The following is an 18,980-nucleotide window of genomic DNA, read 5'->3' as shown; positions in this document are numbered from 1 at the left end:
AACTGCAAAGGCCTGTCTAAACGATTGAGTTTTCAAAAGTCATCCAAACAAAGAGAGAGGGTGGTTCCTGCCGAACCTCTACTGGCAGGGAGTTCCACAGGGCAAGGCCGACCACGCTAAAGGTTCGGTCACTGGTAAAGGGAATCTAAACCCTCAGGGCTATGGGGAACCACCCAAAGGGCCCTGTTAAAGGAGATCAGTGATCAAGGTGAAGCATAAGGGATCAGCCTACTTTGGTTCCTTCCCTCTTCTGTTTCCTTGTTGACACTTGCTGCTCTGTCCTTCCTTCCCTCCAGCTGGTTCTATACTGTGATTCCTCAGGAGGCCTACGCTTCTCTGCTCTCCTGGAGAGATACTGCGAAGAATGGCCATCCCATCACAATATGACAGGTAATCATAACCTTCGTACTGTGTGTAATTAGTATCTATGGCCACCTGCCTAGGAAGCTTGAACAGGGGAATTTAACAATGTGTCTCTCAATGGTCTTGGCCCATTATGGCTATATGGAGCCTCCATGTTCAGAGGAACATTACCTCTAAATATCAAGTGATGGGGGGCGTGGAATAGGCCAGGGCTGTTGCCTTTATGCCCTACTTGTGGGCTTCCCAAAGTGTACCTGCTGTTGGATACAGGATGCTGGACTAAATGGGCCATATAGCTCAGTGGTAGAGCATCTGCCTTGCATGCAGAAGGTCCCAGGTTCAACCACTGGCACCTCCAAGTAGGGCTGGGAAAGACCCCTGCTTGAAAACCTTGAGAGCTGCTGCCAGTCAGTGTAGACAATACTGAGCTAGATGGACTGATGGCATAAGGCAAATTCCTATCGAGCATAGGGGAAAGCTGTAGCTCAGGGACAGAACATCTGCTTTGCATGCAGAAGGTCCCAGGTTCAATTCTGAGCATCTCCAGGTGTGCATTTTTGTACACATTAGTTGGCTAGAAGACAGCATCTGCAGAGAAATGCAAAGTTCAAAGGATGGCTGTGTTTCAGTTTCCTTAGCAGAGGGTGATAACTGTAAACATCCAAGACTCTCCTGTGGTTCAAGGATCACCATCATGTTTGGTGTGCGAAATATGTGGACAAAAAAAGCAGCATGTTCTAGTGCAATGACCACCACCACCACCCGCACACGACAGTTTTTATCCAGGGGGTTACTGAAAAATTCTAGCAATGTGAGGAGCCAAGATCAAAAGAGGCAAGGACCGCTGGGGCCGTATCTGTTTTTCCTTCTCCGCTCCTGGAAAGCTGGGATCAAAGAACAGGGATTTGTTCCTCCCATTTTGACATACATAAGCAACAGAAAACCAGGGGTGTTTGCACCTGTGACAATGCATTAAGATCAATAAGGGAAGCTTATGGCACCATAAGGTGGCAGATTTGGGGGGATAGGAAGGTGTTGTAAGACAGCCTGACTATGCCCCCTAAGCTAGCCCTCTGCCTTCAGAAGGATGCTGTCTCATTGCCAGCGTTCAAATAAAATTCAGCTGCCAATCCAATCAGGTTCTGTATCTGAAATGGCAGTACTGTTTCAGTGGGCTGGCCCCGTCTGCGCCCCCTCCCCAAGACCACGACCATGTGTTGATTTCTTGAGTTCTTCATTTACATTTAATGCCATTGACTGACTGTTTTGAAACAACGGCTTGCTTTGTTTGATGAATTTCCTAAAATGCAATTCCATTTTCTGTCTACGCAAGCCAGATTAAAAAAGACTATGCATTGTTGAATGTGTGTGTGCTTTTGCCTTATCTTCCAAGCCCCAAATTAAGTTATCTTCTTTTCTAGCTGTTGTTCTGCTTTCCTTTGCTCTTAAATAAGATTTTGAACTTTGCAATAAAATTACAGTGCAATTTGCATCAGACAGAGATGTTGTGCTTCCCTGCCCATGAAATTGGAACTTCCCAAGTGTGTTGACATTAGGTGCTGGCAAATAGTTTAGTTCTCAACAGATGGATTTTAAAAAAATATATATCCTGTCTTTTGCTATTTATAAAAAGTATGATGGTGGACAGCAAATGACAGAAGAGTAGGGGTGGAAAGATCTGCCAATTTAGGTTCTCTGACATTTTTCTAATCTTACTGTTCTCCACATTTGTGCAGCAATATGTGATATATGCTGAAGGAAAATCTCCTATTTCTCCTAATAAACACATTTTGTATGCAGTTTTGACTAATGTACACATTTTTACAAGCAATTTCCACCAATGCAACACATTTTTGCATGTTATTTTCACTAATTATTCATTTTATGCACACTTCCCCCCAATACATGCTTTCTTAAAGCATTGTTTGGTTAGAGAATTGCATTGCAAAATTTGGCTAAATGCGAATGTCAAAGGATAGCTGTGTGTTCAGTGCTCATGTTGTTTCGGAAAGTGCGAATTTGATAAGTTTAGCTTTTAAAACAAACTGAATAGAATTTCTTGCCCATCGCTACTGAAGAGTACCTAATGATAAGTGGAGTAAAAGGTTTGGACATAAATTAACAGAGCACAGGCTGGGTTCCCATCTGCATGTCCAGAGGGCAGGACTAGATATAATGGGTGTAAGTTACAGGAGGGTGGATTTTGGCCAAACATTAGGAGAAACTTCTGGATGATAGGGACAGCACACCAATGAAACCAATTACTTGGGGGGGGGATCTTTAAGCAGAGGTTGGACAGTGATCTGTTGGGAATACCCTACCTCTGAATTTCTTGCGACGAATCACTAGATGCTTACACCCTCCCAACTCTATGATCCTGTACAAAATATCTGCATTAAAAATAATGTAATCCAAACAGTCGGCCTGAAGGAAGACTGCAGCAAGTGGATTAGGGATGATGGAGAACTTCGATTCAGTTTGCATTTAAAGCCAGATCAATCAAATTAGCACTTCTGAAAACCATATGAGAATCAATACACAGCCATCCTTCAAAATTTGCCCTTATCTGAATTTTGTGATGTAGTTCTCCAGCTAACCAGTGTTTATAAAATGTATGTGGTGTACATAAAAATGAATATGTTAATGAAAATAATGTGCAAAGATGCATTATATTAGGAGAAAGTGTTTTAAATATATAAATCAATCAAAACTTCATACAAAAATGTGTTGATTAGGAGAAATTCACGCTAAACCACTGAAGAAGTTTCATGAGGACTTGTTTTGAGGAGGGGGAATTTGTTAATTGCTGCAGAAATGAGAAACTGAGAGAGGGCGAAGTTTCTAGGTGAAAAGACCTGGTGTAGTAGATGCCTTTACCTCCTTTCTGTTGTGTACCTGTGGGCATGCAGGTATGTGCAAGAGAGGCAACTCACAAACTGGAGAACAAACAATTATTAGTATTTTGTTCACTGTGAAGCATGCTGGTAAAGTTTGCTATTGTACACTTCCTGATGGTTGTTGCTTTAAAATAGTTGTGTGTACACAGGTAAAGAAATGACTGTGTACGCGCCCAGAACATAAAAACAGAGTGGAGGGTGGGGGGGAGTTGGGATGGGGGGGACATTAGATTCAGCTCTCATTTAAAAGCAAATCTACCTAATGGACACTTTTCAAACCTTTATGTGAACCAGAAGATAGCTCTCCTAAAAAACCTGCACTTCTCTTTGCAGTGCAGCTCTCCACCCAAATCATGTGTCCAAAATTGCATATGCTAGGGTAAATTGTGCATTAAAAATATGCATACATTTGTGAAAATAACATACACAATTAGAGAAAAATGTGTGCAAAAATGTGGATATTAGGAGAAATTTGCATTAAAATGCTGATGAATTTTCATGAGGGCTATTGCTTTTTTAAAAATCACCAAGTAATGTGAGAATGTGAAGAACTGAACTCCAGGTTGGAAAAGTGGGAAACTGAGAGAAATTGAAATTGACAGATTCACCCATCCCTTGGGAGGAGGGACAACCCCCCTCTCCTGGATGCTTTCCGTCAAGTGCCAACCACTGGTGCGGACAGCAAAGGTGGAATAACAATGAATATAGTAACTTGTGAGCCAATGGTGTGCACACACAAAACAAAGCTGAACAACCTCTTGTGAAATAAGCTGGGAGACCAATGTTCAAATCCCCACTCAGCCATAAAGCTCACTGGGTGACTCTAATCTACCTCACAGGGTTGTTGTGAGGCTAAAACCATGTCCTTGAAGAAAAGGTGGGATATAAATGCAATCAATCAATCAATATCTTGGCATGAGGACAACCTTTGAGTGTGTTAATTCAGCTGAAGAACTGCTTGTGTGGTTGTATCTTAGAATCTGTGTGTTTAAATTGTGCTCCCTTTTCTTGATCTGCCTGCGTTTGTGTGAATCAGCTTGACCTTTGTTGCAACCAAAGAATGTTATTACATTCAGTTATAGCCTCTTTTGCTTCCCAAAATAAAATGACAAAGATAATCTTCAAGTGCATTTGTATTGCGTGGGCAAACAGACCCAGTCTATTGATTTTCTTTTTTGTACATGTAACTCTGACTGCTTTTATTTATTTAAGCCCCTCACTTTCTCGGGCACTGGGTTTTAGTTTTCAAAACTTTCCAACGTTATTAGCTTCTGGAAGATTTGAACTTGACATATTTTTTCTTTACCTTTGCAGTGCCTCACAGACAACCAGATCTTCCTCAGTTTTATGTGTTTGCAAATGGTGGGATAGTGAGTGGTATTCAATGCTAGTCCTACTCAGAGTAAACCCATTCAAGTTAATAGGGAGGACTAACAAGTTTAGTAACTTCAGCCAGTTTACTCTGAGTGGACTTAAGTTGCACACAACCCAATGTGGCTAAATTGATTGCCAGTTCGTTTCCAGACCCAATTCAAGGTGCTCACGTTAGTCTTTAAAGCCCTCAATGACTTAGGCCCCAAATATCTCAGAGACTGCCTCCTTCCCTACAGACCCTCTCGAGATCAGCAGAGGGGGCCCTTTTGGTAGTTCTGCCACCCTCGGATGGGTGGTGGTGGCCTGGGAGAGGGCCTTCTTTGTGGTAGCCCCTAAGTTATGGAATTCCCTCCCTATAGAGGTGCATCCGGCACCTTTGCTTATGCAGTTTTCCTCAAATGCTAAACATGCACCTCTTTGCCCTGGCCTTCTGCTCCTGAGATGTATGTTTTCAGAACCCACCCTATTCTTGTGGTTGAAATGTGTTTTAATTCTTTTTAATATTGTATTTTAGATTTTGTAACCTGCCTTGGGATCTATTGGTGAAGGGCGGGCAATTAATAATACTAATACTAGCCATTTGAAACACTGTTGGTACTGAATTTTAGCAACAATAGACATGTTATTAATTTGATGTAAAGCACTTCCACAGACCTGAACTTACAAGATCTGAACAGGGTGGTTCACGACAGATGCTATTGGAGGCTGCTGATTCATAGGGTCGCCATAAGTTTTAATCGACTTGAAGGCACATAACAACAACAAAAGCCTAAAGGAGGTGTATCTTGCAGCATGGTATACAATAGATCTCTCTCTCTCTCTCTCTCTCTCTCTCACACACACACACACACACACATACACACACACTCCCTCTCCCTTCAGATCCCTTCTCAAAGCTCACCTTTTCTGTGAAGCCTTTAACACAACTCTTTTTCCCTCGTACTATACCGAAACGAAACCTAACCCTGACAACTTCCAAGGGGGGAATGACGTTAGGTGCCTCGTGTCTGTCACTATTTTGCTGGAAGGATTCAAGCACATATCAGAAATTTAGGTTTGCACAATTAAAGTGGGTTAAAGCACTCTTGTCACCCAAATGCAACAAATACATTTTTAAAGGACTTTTTGCGGTTAAGCAAGTGACAGGGAAATGCCTTGAAAAGTAGAGGGTGAATGAATGGTTAATGGAAAGGCTTATAAACACCCTGCCAGCAAATCAGGATGAGTGCTTGTTGTAGTACAACGTCCCCACAAACAAATTGGAATGAATACTTAATAAAGGCTGGATTTAGGCCCCATCTGCTGTATACAATTAAAGCATATCATACCGCTTTAAACAGTCATGGCTTCCCCCAAAGAATCCTGGTAATTATCATTTGTTAAGGGTGCTGAGAGTGGTTAGGAGACCCCTATTCCCTTCACAGAGCTACAGTCCTCAGAGTGGTTTAACAGTCAGTCCCTTTTCCCAGGGAGCTCTGGGAATTTTAGCCCTGTGAGGGGAACAGCGGTCTCCTAACAACTCTCCCCTAAATGTGCATTTTTGTAATCCATCTTTTGCTCCATCTTTGGTTGGAGAACTGCATCGTGAAATTTTGGATAAGTGCAACTTTTGAAGGATGGCTGTGTTTCCATTCTCATATTGTTTGATAGATTAGGCTTTAAATGTGAACTGAATCAAATTTCTCCCTCATCCCTAGGTGAGGGAAACATCACCTGAACGCTCTGATGAAGTGCTGTACATAAACACAAACTTAGTTTGTATGCATTCCCAGTGTTTCTCCAATGAAAATTGGGATGAACTTTGTAACATTCAAATGTCCATTCTAAGGATCCCTGTCGGTATTTGTTGTTGTTGTTATGTGCCTTCAAGTCGATTATGACTTATGGTGACCCTGTGAATCAGTGACCTCCAAGAGCATCTGTCGTGAACCACCCTGTTCAGATCTTGTAAGTTCAGGTCTGTGGCTTCCTTTTGGAACCAATCCATCTCTTGTTTGGCCTTCCTCTTTTTCTACTCCCTTCTGTTTTTCCCAGCATTATTGTATTTTCTAGTGAATCATGTCTTCTCGTTATGTGTCCAAAGTATGATAACCTCAGTTTCATCATATTAGCTTCTAGTGACAGTTCTGGTTTTATTTGTTCTAACACCCAATTATTTGTCTTTTTTGCTGCCCATGGTATGCACAAAGCTCTCCTCCATCACCACATTTCAAATGAGTTGATTTTTCTCTTATCCACCTTTTTCACTGTCCAACTTTCACGTCCATACATAGAGATTGGGAATATAATGGTCTATACTGATGTTAGAACAAATAAAACCAGAACTGTCACTAGAAGCTAATATGATGAAACTGAGGTTATCATACTTTGGACACATCATGAGAAGACGTGATTCACTAGAAAAGACAATAATGCTGGGAAAAACAGAAGGGAGTAGAAAAAGAGGAAGGCCAAACAAGAGGTGGATTGATTCCATAAAGGAAGCCACAGACCTGAACTTCCAAGATCTGAACAGGGTGGTTCATGACAGATGCTGTTGGAGGTCGATGATTCACAGGGTCGCCATAAGTCATAATCGACTTGAGGGCACATAACAACAACAACAACACCCTTTACACAGCACCAAAGACTCTGTTCTCTCCGCTGCAATTGTTCCTCTGCAATGCCATCTCCCACCAATGTAGAAGCCAGGAAGGAAAATGGTCTTTATGGTTCAAGGTATACTGGAAAAATATAAAAATCCAACAGTAGTTTTTCGACTGTTCAGAACAAACCTCGGCAACTGCAGTGCATGAAATGAACTCAGTGGGACTTGTTTTAGAGTATACGTTTAAAGAATTGTACTTTTTTTGTACATTCGTAAGTGGTAAAATCTATAATTTTTAAGCTACTTGGAGACTTAATAATAATAATTCTCGAGCAGGGGTTGGGAATCTTTTTCAGCCTGACAGTCTCCTCCTGCCTGTTAAGCTAATGCTGGAGAGAGATGCTTTGAGTGAAGACTATATAATCCCAACCCTGCCTCTGGCTGCTTAGGCACACACACACCCTTCCCTCAGGGCACTGCTGGTTACCTGTGGAACGGGGGGGGGGGTTTGCCAGCTAAGCAAATTGGCACATATGTCTGTCTGTTACACACACACATACTCACACACAGTGCACTGTTTCTGTTGGGTTGTTGATCTCCTGTATGAATGTTGCTGTTAATAATTGGTAGATATGTGTGGGAATCCAACAGGCTGTGGAAGGTTAGGTGAGCATTCTTAGGCACATTTGGGACTGAAAGCTGAGTCCTGAGACTTGCCTTCTGCATCGCAGGGCCTGTTAGCATGGTAAGGATCACTTCTGGGGACAACTGGGGTCAAGGGCTGCCAGGTTCAGGGCCTGAGACTGATCCTGTATCATTAGGAGAAGAGAAAGTCAGCCAAGTACAGGTGTTCTTGCAATGCTGTAATGAGAAAAATCACAAGGTGGAATTCTCCCTTCCCCCTCCACAACTTTTAAAGATACAGAAGACCTCGTGGAGGCTGGGCCTGGCAACCAAGAGGTCTTCTGTATCTTTCAAAGTTGTGCAGGGGGAAGGGAGAATTCCACCTTGTGGTTTTTCCCATTACAGTATTGCAAGAACACCTGCACTTGGCTGACTTTCTCTTCTCCTAAAGATACAGGATCAGTCTCAGGCCCTGAACCTGGCAACCCTACTGGGGTCACGGGCTCAGAGTTGTGGGACCCTGAGAGGAGATGGACCCAGAAGGCCACCCTACTCATCCATATGGATGGGGCTTAAGGGGGTGTGGTGTTATAAATTTCACCCCTTCTTAGGGTAGGGTATAGCTTGCTGAGATTGGTGAGTTATTAAATACCCACGCAGAATATCACCCTGCAGATCCTTCTTTATAATTTGAATGAAAGTGGCCTATCTTTTCCCACTTCACCTTGTGTTATACCTCCTTATTTCCACGATTACATTTGCAAAACTCCACTAAGTAAAAGGTTAAAGGGTTATTAGGAGAAGTTGGATCGCAAAACTCTAATGTTCAAAGTTAAAGGTTTATCTGAAGTTGATTGGTTGGGTCAACAAACAATGTTCAATGCATTTTAAGGAGTATGTAAACACAGTAAACTAAACATATGGATGTCATGATAAGGATAGCCGTAAAAACTGATGTTATGCTTAAGACTTGTCAAAATGTAATGTATAGCTTACCTTATCTACAAGAAATAAAGGTTAGGTGTGTGCATCATCTCTGTGCCCACCCTGAACAATGAGGTGAATCGGGGTGATTCGGGGCACTCTCTCCCATTCTCGAGTCAGATAGTTGCCATCAAGAAGCCATCCTGAACCAGATAAGGAAGTCCCCGACTTCTGAGTTGCTTCTCTGTGTTTTTTTTTCGTCCAAGAAGTTAAACCCATCATCTCCCCACCACCACCACTTTCTTTTCTCAGAAACAAAACCAAACTGGGGGTTGAGTCACCCTCCCGGTTCTGCTGGTTCCAGTGAGTCTCCACCTCTCTCTCCTGAAAACTGGGGCACACAATGCTAGCCGAACTCCACCCCCTTTTTACTGTAAAACCTGCTGAGATCAGCTCTTGTGCATTTTTTTTTAAAAAGCAGCCAGTCACACCCTTAGGAACATAGGAACGTCAAGCCAATGGCCTTTCTACCTCAATACTATCTACACTGACTGGCAGCGGCTGTCCAGAATTTCAGACATCAAGTCTCTCCCAGACCTACCTGGTGAACCTGGGACCTTCTGCATGCAAAGCGGATGCTCTACCACTGAGCTATGGAACATAGGAAGCCTCCTTATACTGAATCAGACCATTGGTCCATCTACTTCAATATTGCCTACACTGACTGGCAGCGGCTCGGCGGAAGGCAGCGTTGTCTGCCAGCCCTACTTGGAGATGTCAGGGATCGAACCTGGGACCTTCTGCATGCAAGGTAGACACTCTGCCACTGAACTATGGTTTTCCCCATCATGGTGATATGATTTGGGAGACGTTTAATCTCTCTATGGAGAGATTTAAATTATAGCTCTTCTTTCTAAATTTGTATCTAAGTATAAATCGACATATGCAAATGTTATACAAATCTGGAGCTTTTTGGGGCAGCAATGTGTTTCTTCTTTTTTTGACAGTGTGTAGTTGCCCCCCGCTAATTCTCACGCTAGCAGAGATACAGTTTTCTTCCGTCTCGGCGAGGCTGTGGACGTGCAACCCTAGAAAGCGCAGGAAACGATTTCCTCCCACTGTGCTTCGAGAAGCATGTAGCCTGGCAAAGCAGCCGTGTACTGAGTGAGAAAGCAACCGTTTTCTGTTGAACTCCCCCCGTCACCCCTTGGCAATTAAAACCAATGTGGGGATTTTTCAGTATCCTTGCTGGAGGCATTTTGGTGCGTTCTCATGACTGCATCATTATATTGCTTCGCTCTGATTCAATTGAATTATTTTCTTCCAGCTCCTTCACCTTCTTTCTGAGGCTTGTTGAGCTCTCTGCAAGAGAGGAGCATATTCTGATCTGCTCAGACCACTACTGAGTTGTGGGAGATTCCTCCAGTTATAGAGCAGCAGAAATGAGCCCTCCTCTCCCCCCCATGCCTGCTATTGATATTATTTGCCTTTTGATTCCATGTTGCAGAAACAAGCTGATTTTTCTTCCTCTCCAGGGCTTTTTTTTAATGATAGCCAAGGTCAAGTTGAAAAGCCTTAATTCTCTCACATTCTTTTTAAAAATGCATTGCATATTGCAGGCATATGCTTTTAACCCTTAATCTGCCTTTGTGTGTTCTATATATAAAAAGATATAGTTACCTCCTCTTGCAAGGTAGCATGTTCAGGAATGTAGAAAGCTGCCTTAAATGCAGCCAGGCCCTTAGCTCAGTGTTTCTCATCCTAGCTTGAAAAACCATGCCTTCTTTCAGCTAACATAAAAAATCCCACCGCCCTCCCACTTTCAAACGTGGCTCCCCTAATTATTTTATCTGAATTTTCCAAAGGACGTTGAAATATCATGACTTTTAATTATAAATAACAGTTTGGGCTTAGTATTAAAAATGAATCAAAGTACTTACATTTTTTAATATGAAATATGTATTCGTTTTTGTGAAAAGCCTACATGAGCACAACATTTCATACTTTATGTTTTGTTATGTGCCTTCAAGTTGATTACTACTTATGGTGACCCTATGAATCAATGACCTCCAATAGCATCTGTCATGAACCACCCTGTTCAGATCTTGTACGTTCAGGTCTGTGGCTTCCTTGATGGAATCAATCCATCTCTTGTTTGGCCTTCCTCTTTTTCTTCTTCCTTCTGTTTTTCCCAGCATCATTGTCTTTTCTAGGGAATCATGTCTTCTCATGATGTGTCCAAAGTATGATAATCTCAGTTTCATCATTTTAGCTTCTAATGATAGTTCTGGTTTAATTTGTTCTAACACCCAGTTATATGATTTAATGTTGTTAATTTTTTGCTTATATTGTACATAGTTTTGGGACACACTCCCCTCCCCCCCAAAGATCTTCTTATGCTGGCAGGGGTGGCACACCCCACTAGTTGGGAAACACTGATCTAGCTCAATATCTCAACACCAAGTGTGAGGGATCTGAGGTCCTCTAGAGGTTTCAGACTACAACTCCCATCCTTCCTGACTATTGGCCATTCTGGCTGGGGCTGATGGGAGTTGGAGGCCAACAACATCTCGAGGGCCACAGGTCCCACACAAATGGTCTACAACAGTGTTTCCCAACTAGTGGGCCACCAGATGTTGTTGGACCACAATTCCCGTCTTTCCTGACCATTGGCAATGCTGGCTGAGGCTGATGGGAGTTGTCATCCAACAACATCTGGTGGCCAACATCTAGTTGGGAAAGGCTGGTCTACACTGACTGGCAGTGGCTCTTCAAGATTTCAGACAGGGGACTTTCCCAGACCTACCTGGAGATACCAGAGGTTGAACCTGGGACCTTCTGCATGCAAAGCTGATGCTCTACCCACTGGGCTATGGCCCTTCCCCATTTAATCACAAAAATATATTTTGGATGGGCCTGTTCTCAGTCTGTACCAAATTCCATCAAATTGCAGTCTAGGCAACGAAAGGCTGTGCAGCTGTGAGCAGTGGTGGCTGGTGGCTCCATATCTGAACATTCAGGCTGAAGCACCTTGGACAGCTCCTTGAAAGTTTGGCCTAAAACCTGGAGCAGATTGCACTGCCTCATTGACATAGAGCCCCCAGCCACCCCGGTTGTGTGGCTATTTTGCATACTTTTACTCAGGCTGGAAGGATGCAAATCTCCCTTCTTGGTGGTGACCAGTACCTATTGGGGAAGAGTGGTGGAGTGGAAGGCAGGGAGCCCAAACAGTAGGTTGCACCAGAGCCAATGACAGGCAGAAGCAACTCCTTCTAGTTTTCTCCCCATCCTCCTCCCTGCTCAGTTCTACAAGCGACATCATTGAGACTAAGAAGGAGGAAGCTGAAAGGCAGTGCCACCCCCTGCAGGTAAGAAGGCAGGCAAGTAGAGGCTGGTTGATGGCAGACGATGGTTGGTGAGGTGGTTCCCCATTTGCACTAATGGACCAGCCTAAACTGCCTCCTCTTATTCCCCATTTAGTAATGTGAAATGTGTATATTAGGAGAAATTTGTGCTAAAATGCTGGTGAGTTTTCATCAGGACTTTTTTTAAAAATCACAATCTGGCATGGAGAATTGAACCTAAGACTAGAAAAATGAGAAACAGAAAAAAACTAACATGGATAGATTTGCCTTTCCTTAGTTGCACCTTCCCTCCAAACCCTGGAGCCTCAAGGAAGGCCCTCTGAAGATAAAACTCTGAATCCAACAAAGGCACTGCATGAGCAGAAGGTCTTTCATTCATGCACCAGAACTTCCCCTCCCTCTCCTCTGCTCCCTCCCCACTGTGTGTCTCCTGCAACCCCAAAATCTGCTCTAGAGGGTTAGGGATACTCTCAGAGCAGATGTGGGGTGAGATGAAGGGTACATGGGAAAAGGCGTTGAAGGGGAAGTTCCATTGTGCAAGCAGACGTTGTTCCCATTGTGCAACGACTTTGCTGGATTCAGCCCAACCCCAGCATTCAGTGGTGGTGTTTGATTGATTTATAAACTGCTTTGTGATCTCCCCCTCCCTTTTAAAAACAAAAACCCAGTATATAAATACTTCAAATAACAACAAGAACCACAGCAATGACGATGACCATGATGATGGTGGCAGGTTTGTGTAAGAGTAGATGGTCTTTTACGCTGACATCTTTGTTTTGCCAATTTCCCTGCCCCTTCTTCTGTTTTTTTGGCTGCCACTTCCTAGGGTGGAGAAACTTGCAGTGACACATATTCACTAAACCAGCTTTTGCCAACTTGGGGCTGATGGGAGTTGTAGTCCAAAACATCTGGAAGAGGTCCATCTGGTCCAGCATCCTGATCTCACAGTGGCCATCCAGATGCCTATGGGAAGCCCGCAAGCAGGACCAGAGCACAACAGCACTCTACTATCTCATGATCCCCAGCATACTGCCTCTCACAAAGAAGCTGCAACATAGCCATTGTGGCTAGTAGCCATTGATAGCTTTATCCTCCATGAATTTGTCTGATCCTCTTTTAAAGGCATCCAAATTGGTGGCCATCACTATATCTTGTAGCGTCGAATTCCATGGCTTAACGATGGACTGTGTGAAGAAGTACTTTCTTTTGTCTGCCCTGAATCTTTCCTGTATAACCTCATCCACTCCCTTTCCAAACTGAAGGGGGGACAGCCTTCTACTGCTACAGGGCAGGACTAGATTTCATGGGCTTTAGTCACAGGAGTGTAGATTTCAGTTGAACATTAGGAGAAATATATTGATGATAAGTGTAGATGGACAAGAGAACTAATTACCCAGTAATTACTTCTCAGTGGAAGTCTTCAAGCAAAGGTTTGACAGGCATCTGTTGGAGGGATTCACTATTCTGCATTTCCTGGATTGAGCGCAGGGATGGGCTAGGTGGCTTCCAAATTCCTTTGAGTTCTTTGGTTCTGTGATCCACTTCATTGGGGGTGGGGGGGAATTACCATCAGGATTAGGGATGGAAGGATTTTGCCATTTTAAATTTAGTTCTCCTTTTGGCAGCATTTTGTTCCCCAAAAAACTATTGGCTTTCCCTGACCCCTAAGATTGGATCCTGTTATATATTTTTGAATCTTCTACTTTTTTGTTTTGTTCACTTGTATTTTTATATTGCTGTTTTACTGGTTTGAGGTTGTATTTGTGTTTTAATGTTTTAATGATACATTTCTTTGCGGAGAAAGAGATGGGGAGCTATTGTGTTTGCAAACATCTGTGCATCTCTTGCAACATTTAGTAGTCCCACCCTTAATTTCAAAATCAATCATTAAACTTGAAATGCAAATGATTAAGCGATAGGTACATGCCTCAAATCAATAAATAATCAACTGGATTTCATTAGCCTATGGCAGTGTCTTCTGCAATTACCAGGGAGTAAGTCCCATTGAATTAACTAGGACTTACTTCTGAGTAAATGTGGGGCAGTATGCAACTAACATTTTGTGGTAGTGCCAGCTCTACAGGGTTCCCCCCCCATCTTTGCCCCGTGCCATCCCTAAATCTGCTCTGGAGGGTTGGGGGGGGAGGGCAGAGCAGATTTAGGAGATGCACAGTGGGAGGTAAGGAGAAAACTGATCCGTTGTGCAAGGAGAAATCCTTTCGCTGATGGAACAATTGCCATAGGGCTCCATGGGCTACAACCCACCGTTAGGTTTGTGCTATTAGAAGCAGGGTTTGCTTTTCATGGGATTTTCACACTCTGCCATAGTATTCCCAAATCATTAGCCCGGTTCTTCCTGTCTGCATTTTTCTTGCAGAATATAGAGCCATCTATTCCCATTTTCCTAGAGGTTCACAATGCTGAGGAGGGACTGTCAGAAACACTTAGCAAAATGGTGTGATAAACCCACCAAAGGTGATTTTTTAAAAAAATCAAAACTCCAAAATTATGACACTTCCGTTGAGTTACTGAATTCCCTAGGCATGCTGAAAGGAGACAAAATAAAAGTTAGCTCAAAGGGCTTTCTCCCCCCCCCCTATTCTTTTCTGTCTCATTTGTCGAGTCCTAAAAGGCTTGGGGGGGGGAAATCTGAAATGTGTGAAAATGTTTCTGAAGTGATTTATGCAACACAATTGATGCACAGTGATGCTTTTTTAAAGGGTGTTAGGAAATGGGGGATCCATTTGATTTTTCTGTCTCTCTCAGAAGAGATGGGCCATCCGAGTCTTTTAAGGGGAGCTTAAAACAGACTTGCTACCCCTATAACCACCCCATTGCATTCCCTGTCAGGGTAGCCAGAGAGAAGACTTTCCCTTTCAGTTGTTAAATTATAGCCCTCCCCCTGACTTCCTTGCCTTGAGAAGCGGTGGCCCATTTGCTAGCCAGGGAACCTCTGGCTCTCCAGATGTTGCCAGGCTACAGCTGTCACCATCCCTGACAATTGGCCCTGCTGCCTGGGCTGATGAGAGTTGGGGTCCAGCACCATCCTTCCATCAGCAGAAAGGGGTTTCATTTTCTTCCGCTGGTATCTCATCGCTCAGCTGAATTCTTCTAGCTGGGTTCAGCTCGGTGATGACAGGAACATAAGAAGCCTTTTCACTGAGGAAGAAAACTCCCCCCCTCCCCCCCAAAAAAAGTAGGAGAGTTTTTAGCACAAGAGGACATGGGCTCTGCCTCAAGGATGTTACCATCTAAAACTCAACACAGGGGAGTCGACAGAGCAAGGAGAGAGGAGGAGAGATTCGCTCATCTGGCTCAGTAATGTCTAGACTGACTGAGTCCATCTAGCTCCACGCTGACACTGATTGGTCTCAACTCTCCAGGATTTCAGACAGGGCATGACAGAGACTGAATTTGGGACCTTCTGCATGCGAAGCAGATGTTCTGTCACTGAGCTGTGTTGCTCCTCCAGATAATGTGTGTCACTCTCTCAGGTGTGGGGACTTGCAGATAAAAACTGGAGAAAACAGAAAGAGAAATATTTCGGCAAGGGGAGTGTTTGGTTTAGCCCTCCAGTGACTCCCTTAATTTATTCAGTCAGCTATGAGAATCCAAGACAGGAAAGAAAGATTGATCTCAGTCTTTTTCACCTTACCTCCTATGTGTAGATAGATAAGCCTTCAGCTTTGATTAAGAATCAGCTGCGATTTTTACTTTTGTATTATTTTTCTTTAAAAAGAAAAGGTCTTTAAAAATATTTTTTTGTAGTAAGCAGATAACCCTGACATCCCAATCCTAGGAGCTGCTGCAGCAAGATTGGACCACTGCGTATCTGTTTTGCATAGTTCAGTTATTCTGCATAATTTGTTCTGATTTTACTAGCCATTGGTAGGAGCACTAATTTAGGGAGAGAAATTTGGTTCGGTTCGCATTTAAAGCCAAATTTATCAGATTCGCAATTTCTGCAACAATATGAGAACTGAAACACAGCCACACTTTCAAATGTTCACATATCCAAATTTTGTGACGCATTTCACTAACCAACCAGTGCTTGCAAAGCATGAATAAGTGAAAGTAGCATACACAAATGCTTTAGAATAGGAGAAATTGCTAGTAAAATGTGTACATTAGTCAAAACTGCATACAGAAATGTGTTTATTAGGAGAAATTCACAATAAAATGCTGAAGAATTTTTATGAGGATTTTTATTTGAAAAAAGAAATTGTGAATTGCTGCAGATCTAAGATTTGAAAAATGAGAAACTGAGAGAAACAAAATTGACTGATATTTCCATCCCTAGGCTTTATGCTAGACACTGACACCTCACTCCCCAAAAATGGATGTATTTTTTTGCCTTCTTTCTGATTCTGAGACTTCAGCTTCTCAAACTTATAAAATAAGTTTGGGCTGCAATGAACTCTCCCAATCTTCTGCCCCATTCATAGGCCATGAAAGTGGGGTGCCATTTGGGAGGGCAAACCTCTTCCTATTCTTTCACTGGCAGCTGCATTTGGGGTGGGGGATGTCAGCCACCATTCCTGGAGTGGAAGGAACACCAATCTATTTTGCCCCATGCCTCTGAAATGTATCCCACCTGCAACCCAAAAAAGTAAAAGAGGGAAGACAGTTTTGCCCCTCTTCTGCTCCCAAACATGTCATTCCTCCCCCCCCCCATGAAAATTCAAACCTTTGCATATTCAGCCAAGGTTTCTTTCAAGCATATCCCTGAAACCATGAGAGCTAGAAACCTGGTCCTTTTTAAAAAAAACCAACCAACCTGAAAGCTGGTGTTTTCAGGGCAAAGGTGCAATAATAGGAAGTTGCTTCATTTGTTGAATTTCTATCTATAATGTGGCTCCGAAAGGCACCAGAGCCCTTCAAGGAAAGAAAATTGTCACCTTAACACCACAACCTGTACAATCACTTATCTTCCACTGCAGATATTATTGGGGGGTGGGGGAGAATCACGCTTGCTAAGGCAGTACAAGATGCAGTAAAATAAAATCTGATTGTGATTTGCTTGTTTGTCAACCTTGGCATGAGTTGAGGAATTGGAACTTTGTAAGTGAATTATGAAGCTTCCTGGCGGTTTCCCCATCACCCATCCACAGCCTGCAGATTCCTTTCCACCATTAACCTGTGATTTGTATTAGTCAAGACTGCCGGGAGCCCTCCAGCAGCTGACATGAAAAATCTAAATTCCCATGGATGTGGGCCGGAGAGAGGGAAAGGGTACAGTTCCTCACTCAGACTGAGACACTTCCCTGTCTTCTAATGAGTGACTGCAAAAGAACGGGCATGAAAGCTCTCACAAGGGCACCATAAGGTGGGTTTTTCTTCTCGGAAGACGGGCTAGCCAGATTTTCTCTCTTTGGCTGTTCCTGGAAAGGTGGGCTCTTTTCAAGAAAGGGAGAGAAGCACAGTGAGAACCCACCCCACCCCCCTGCCGAAAACCAGATGAGTGTGAAGTTCAGACTGCTTGGCCTGAGACGGAAGTCATTCTGAGGGCAGGTGTTTTAAGTCACATGCACCATTCCACGATTATTCTCTTTCCCTCTGTCAAAGCCAGGTCTCAACAGACAATTGCATTCATTCCGCACATCTCTAGGCTTGCAAAGATCTTTAGGGGGGAGATTGTGTCTTCCTTCATAACAGCCCTATGAGGTAGGTAGGTTTGTTTGTTTGTATTTATATACCACTTAATGTTCAAAATTTCTCGGTGAAGCTGCTCCCTTTTATGATGAGGATTATATTATTATATTGACACCCCACCTTTCCTCCAAGGAGCTGATGGTGGCATATATGGTTCTTCTCCCCCTCCCTGTTTTATTCTCACAACAACCCTGTTAGGCAGGTGAGCTGAAAAATAAGGTGATTCGCCCAGGGTCACCCAGCGAGGGTCATGGCTGAATGGGGATGTGAACCCAGGTCTTCCAGTCCAGCACTCTGACCACTACACCACACTGAAGAACAGGCCCCAAGACTACCCAATTAAGTCTCCCTGACCCATGGCTCATTCTTTAGCCAATGTACAATTTCCTCTTATGTAGCAGTGATGCAAGGTATCCCTGTTCCTTAGCTATACCACTTTGGACTGCAGGTGAGGAAAATCACATGTCTGAATGTTTCTGTAGATGGTGGGGTGGAAATCCCTGCAGATACAAATCTAGGGTATCAGGAAGAAGTTTAGGCAAGGACAATTCTCTCTGATGTCTGTTTTTCTATGTGCAGGGTTTATTTCTATATACACGAGCACTCAGTCACACACACACTCACACTCCCCCCCTCTCTCTCAGTGTGAAGTGGTACAGGTCCCTTCACCTTTATTTGCATCGGAGGTAAAGCGCTCATTTGATCCAATGGGAGCTTTCTCCTCAAATGCAAAGATGTATCACTGAACACTAAAGTCAGGATCATTCAGACCATGGTATTCCCGATTTCTATGTATGGATGTGAAAGTTGGACAATGAAAAAAGCGGATAAGAGAAAAATCAACTCGTTTGAAATGTGGTGTTGGAGGAGAGCTTTGGGGATACCATGGACTGTGAAAAAAGACAAATAATTGGGTGTTAGAACAAATTAAACCAGAACTGTCATTAGAAGCTAAAATGATGAAATTGAGATTATCATACTTTGGGGAAGACTTGATTCACTAGAAAAGACGATAATGCTGGGAAAACCAGAAGGGAGTAGAAAAAGAGGAAGGCCAAACAAGAGATGGATTGATTCCATCAAGGAAGCCACAGACCTGAACGTACAAGATCTGAACAGGGTGGCTCATGACAGATGCTCTTGGAGGTCACTGATTCATAGTGTCGCCATAAGTCATAATCGACTTGAAGGCAC

The 18,980-nt window shown here is 43.2% G+C and overlaps 1 protein-coding gene across 6 annotated transcripts in view; it reads left to right on the top strand.

The window, feature by feature from the left end:
- CRHR2 (corticotropin releasing hormone receptor 2) overlaps positions 1 to 18,980 on the top strand; it is a 218,456-nt gene that overhangs the window by 37,885 nt on the left and 161,591 nt on the right. For all 6 annotated transcript variants that reach the window (XM_061586324.1, XM_061586330.1, XM_061586323.1 and 3 more), the window contains one exon: positions 297 to 390. In XM_061586324.1, coding sequence (XP_061442308.1) covers positions 297 to 390 — 94 coding nt within the window. The remainder of the gene's footprint in view (positions 1 to 296; positions 391 to 18,980) is intronic.

Source organism: Rhineura floridana, chromosome 10, assembly GCF_030035675.1.
Source record: "Rhineura floridana isolate rRhiFlo1 chromosome 10, rRhiFlo1.hap2, whole genome shotgun sequence".
Lineage (NCBI taxonomy): Eukaryota > Metazoa > Chordata > Lepidosauria > Squamata > Rhineuridae > Rhineura > Rhineura floridana.
The sequence above is the reverse complement of the archived record's forward strand: the minus strand, read 5'-3'. Positions and strand labels throughout refer to the sequence as shown.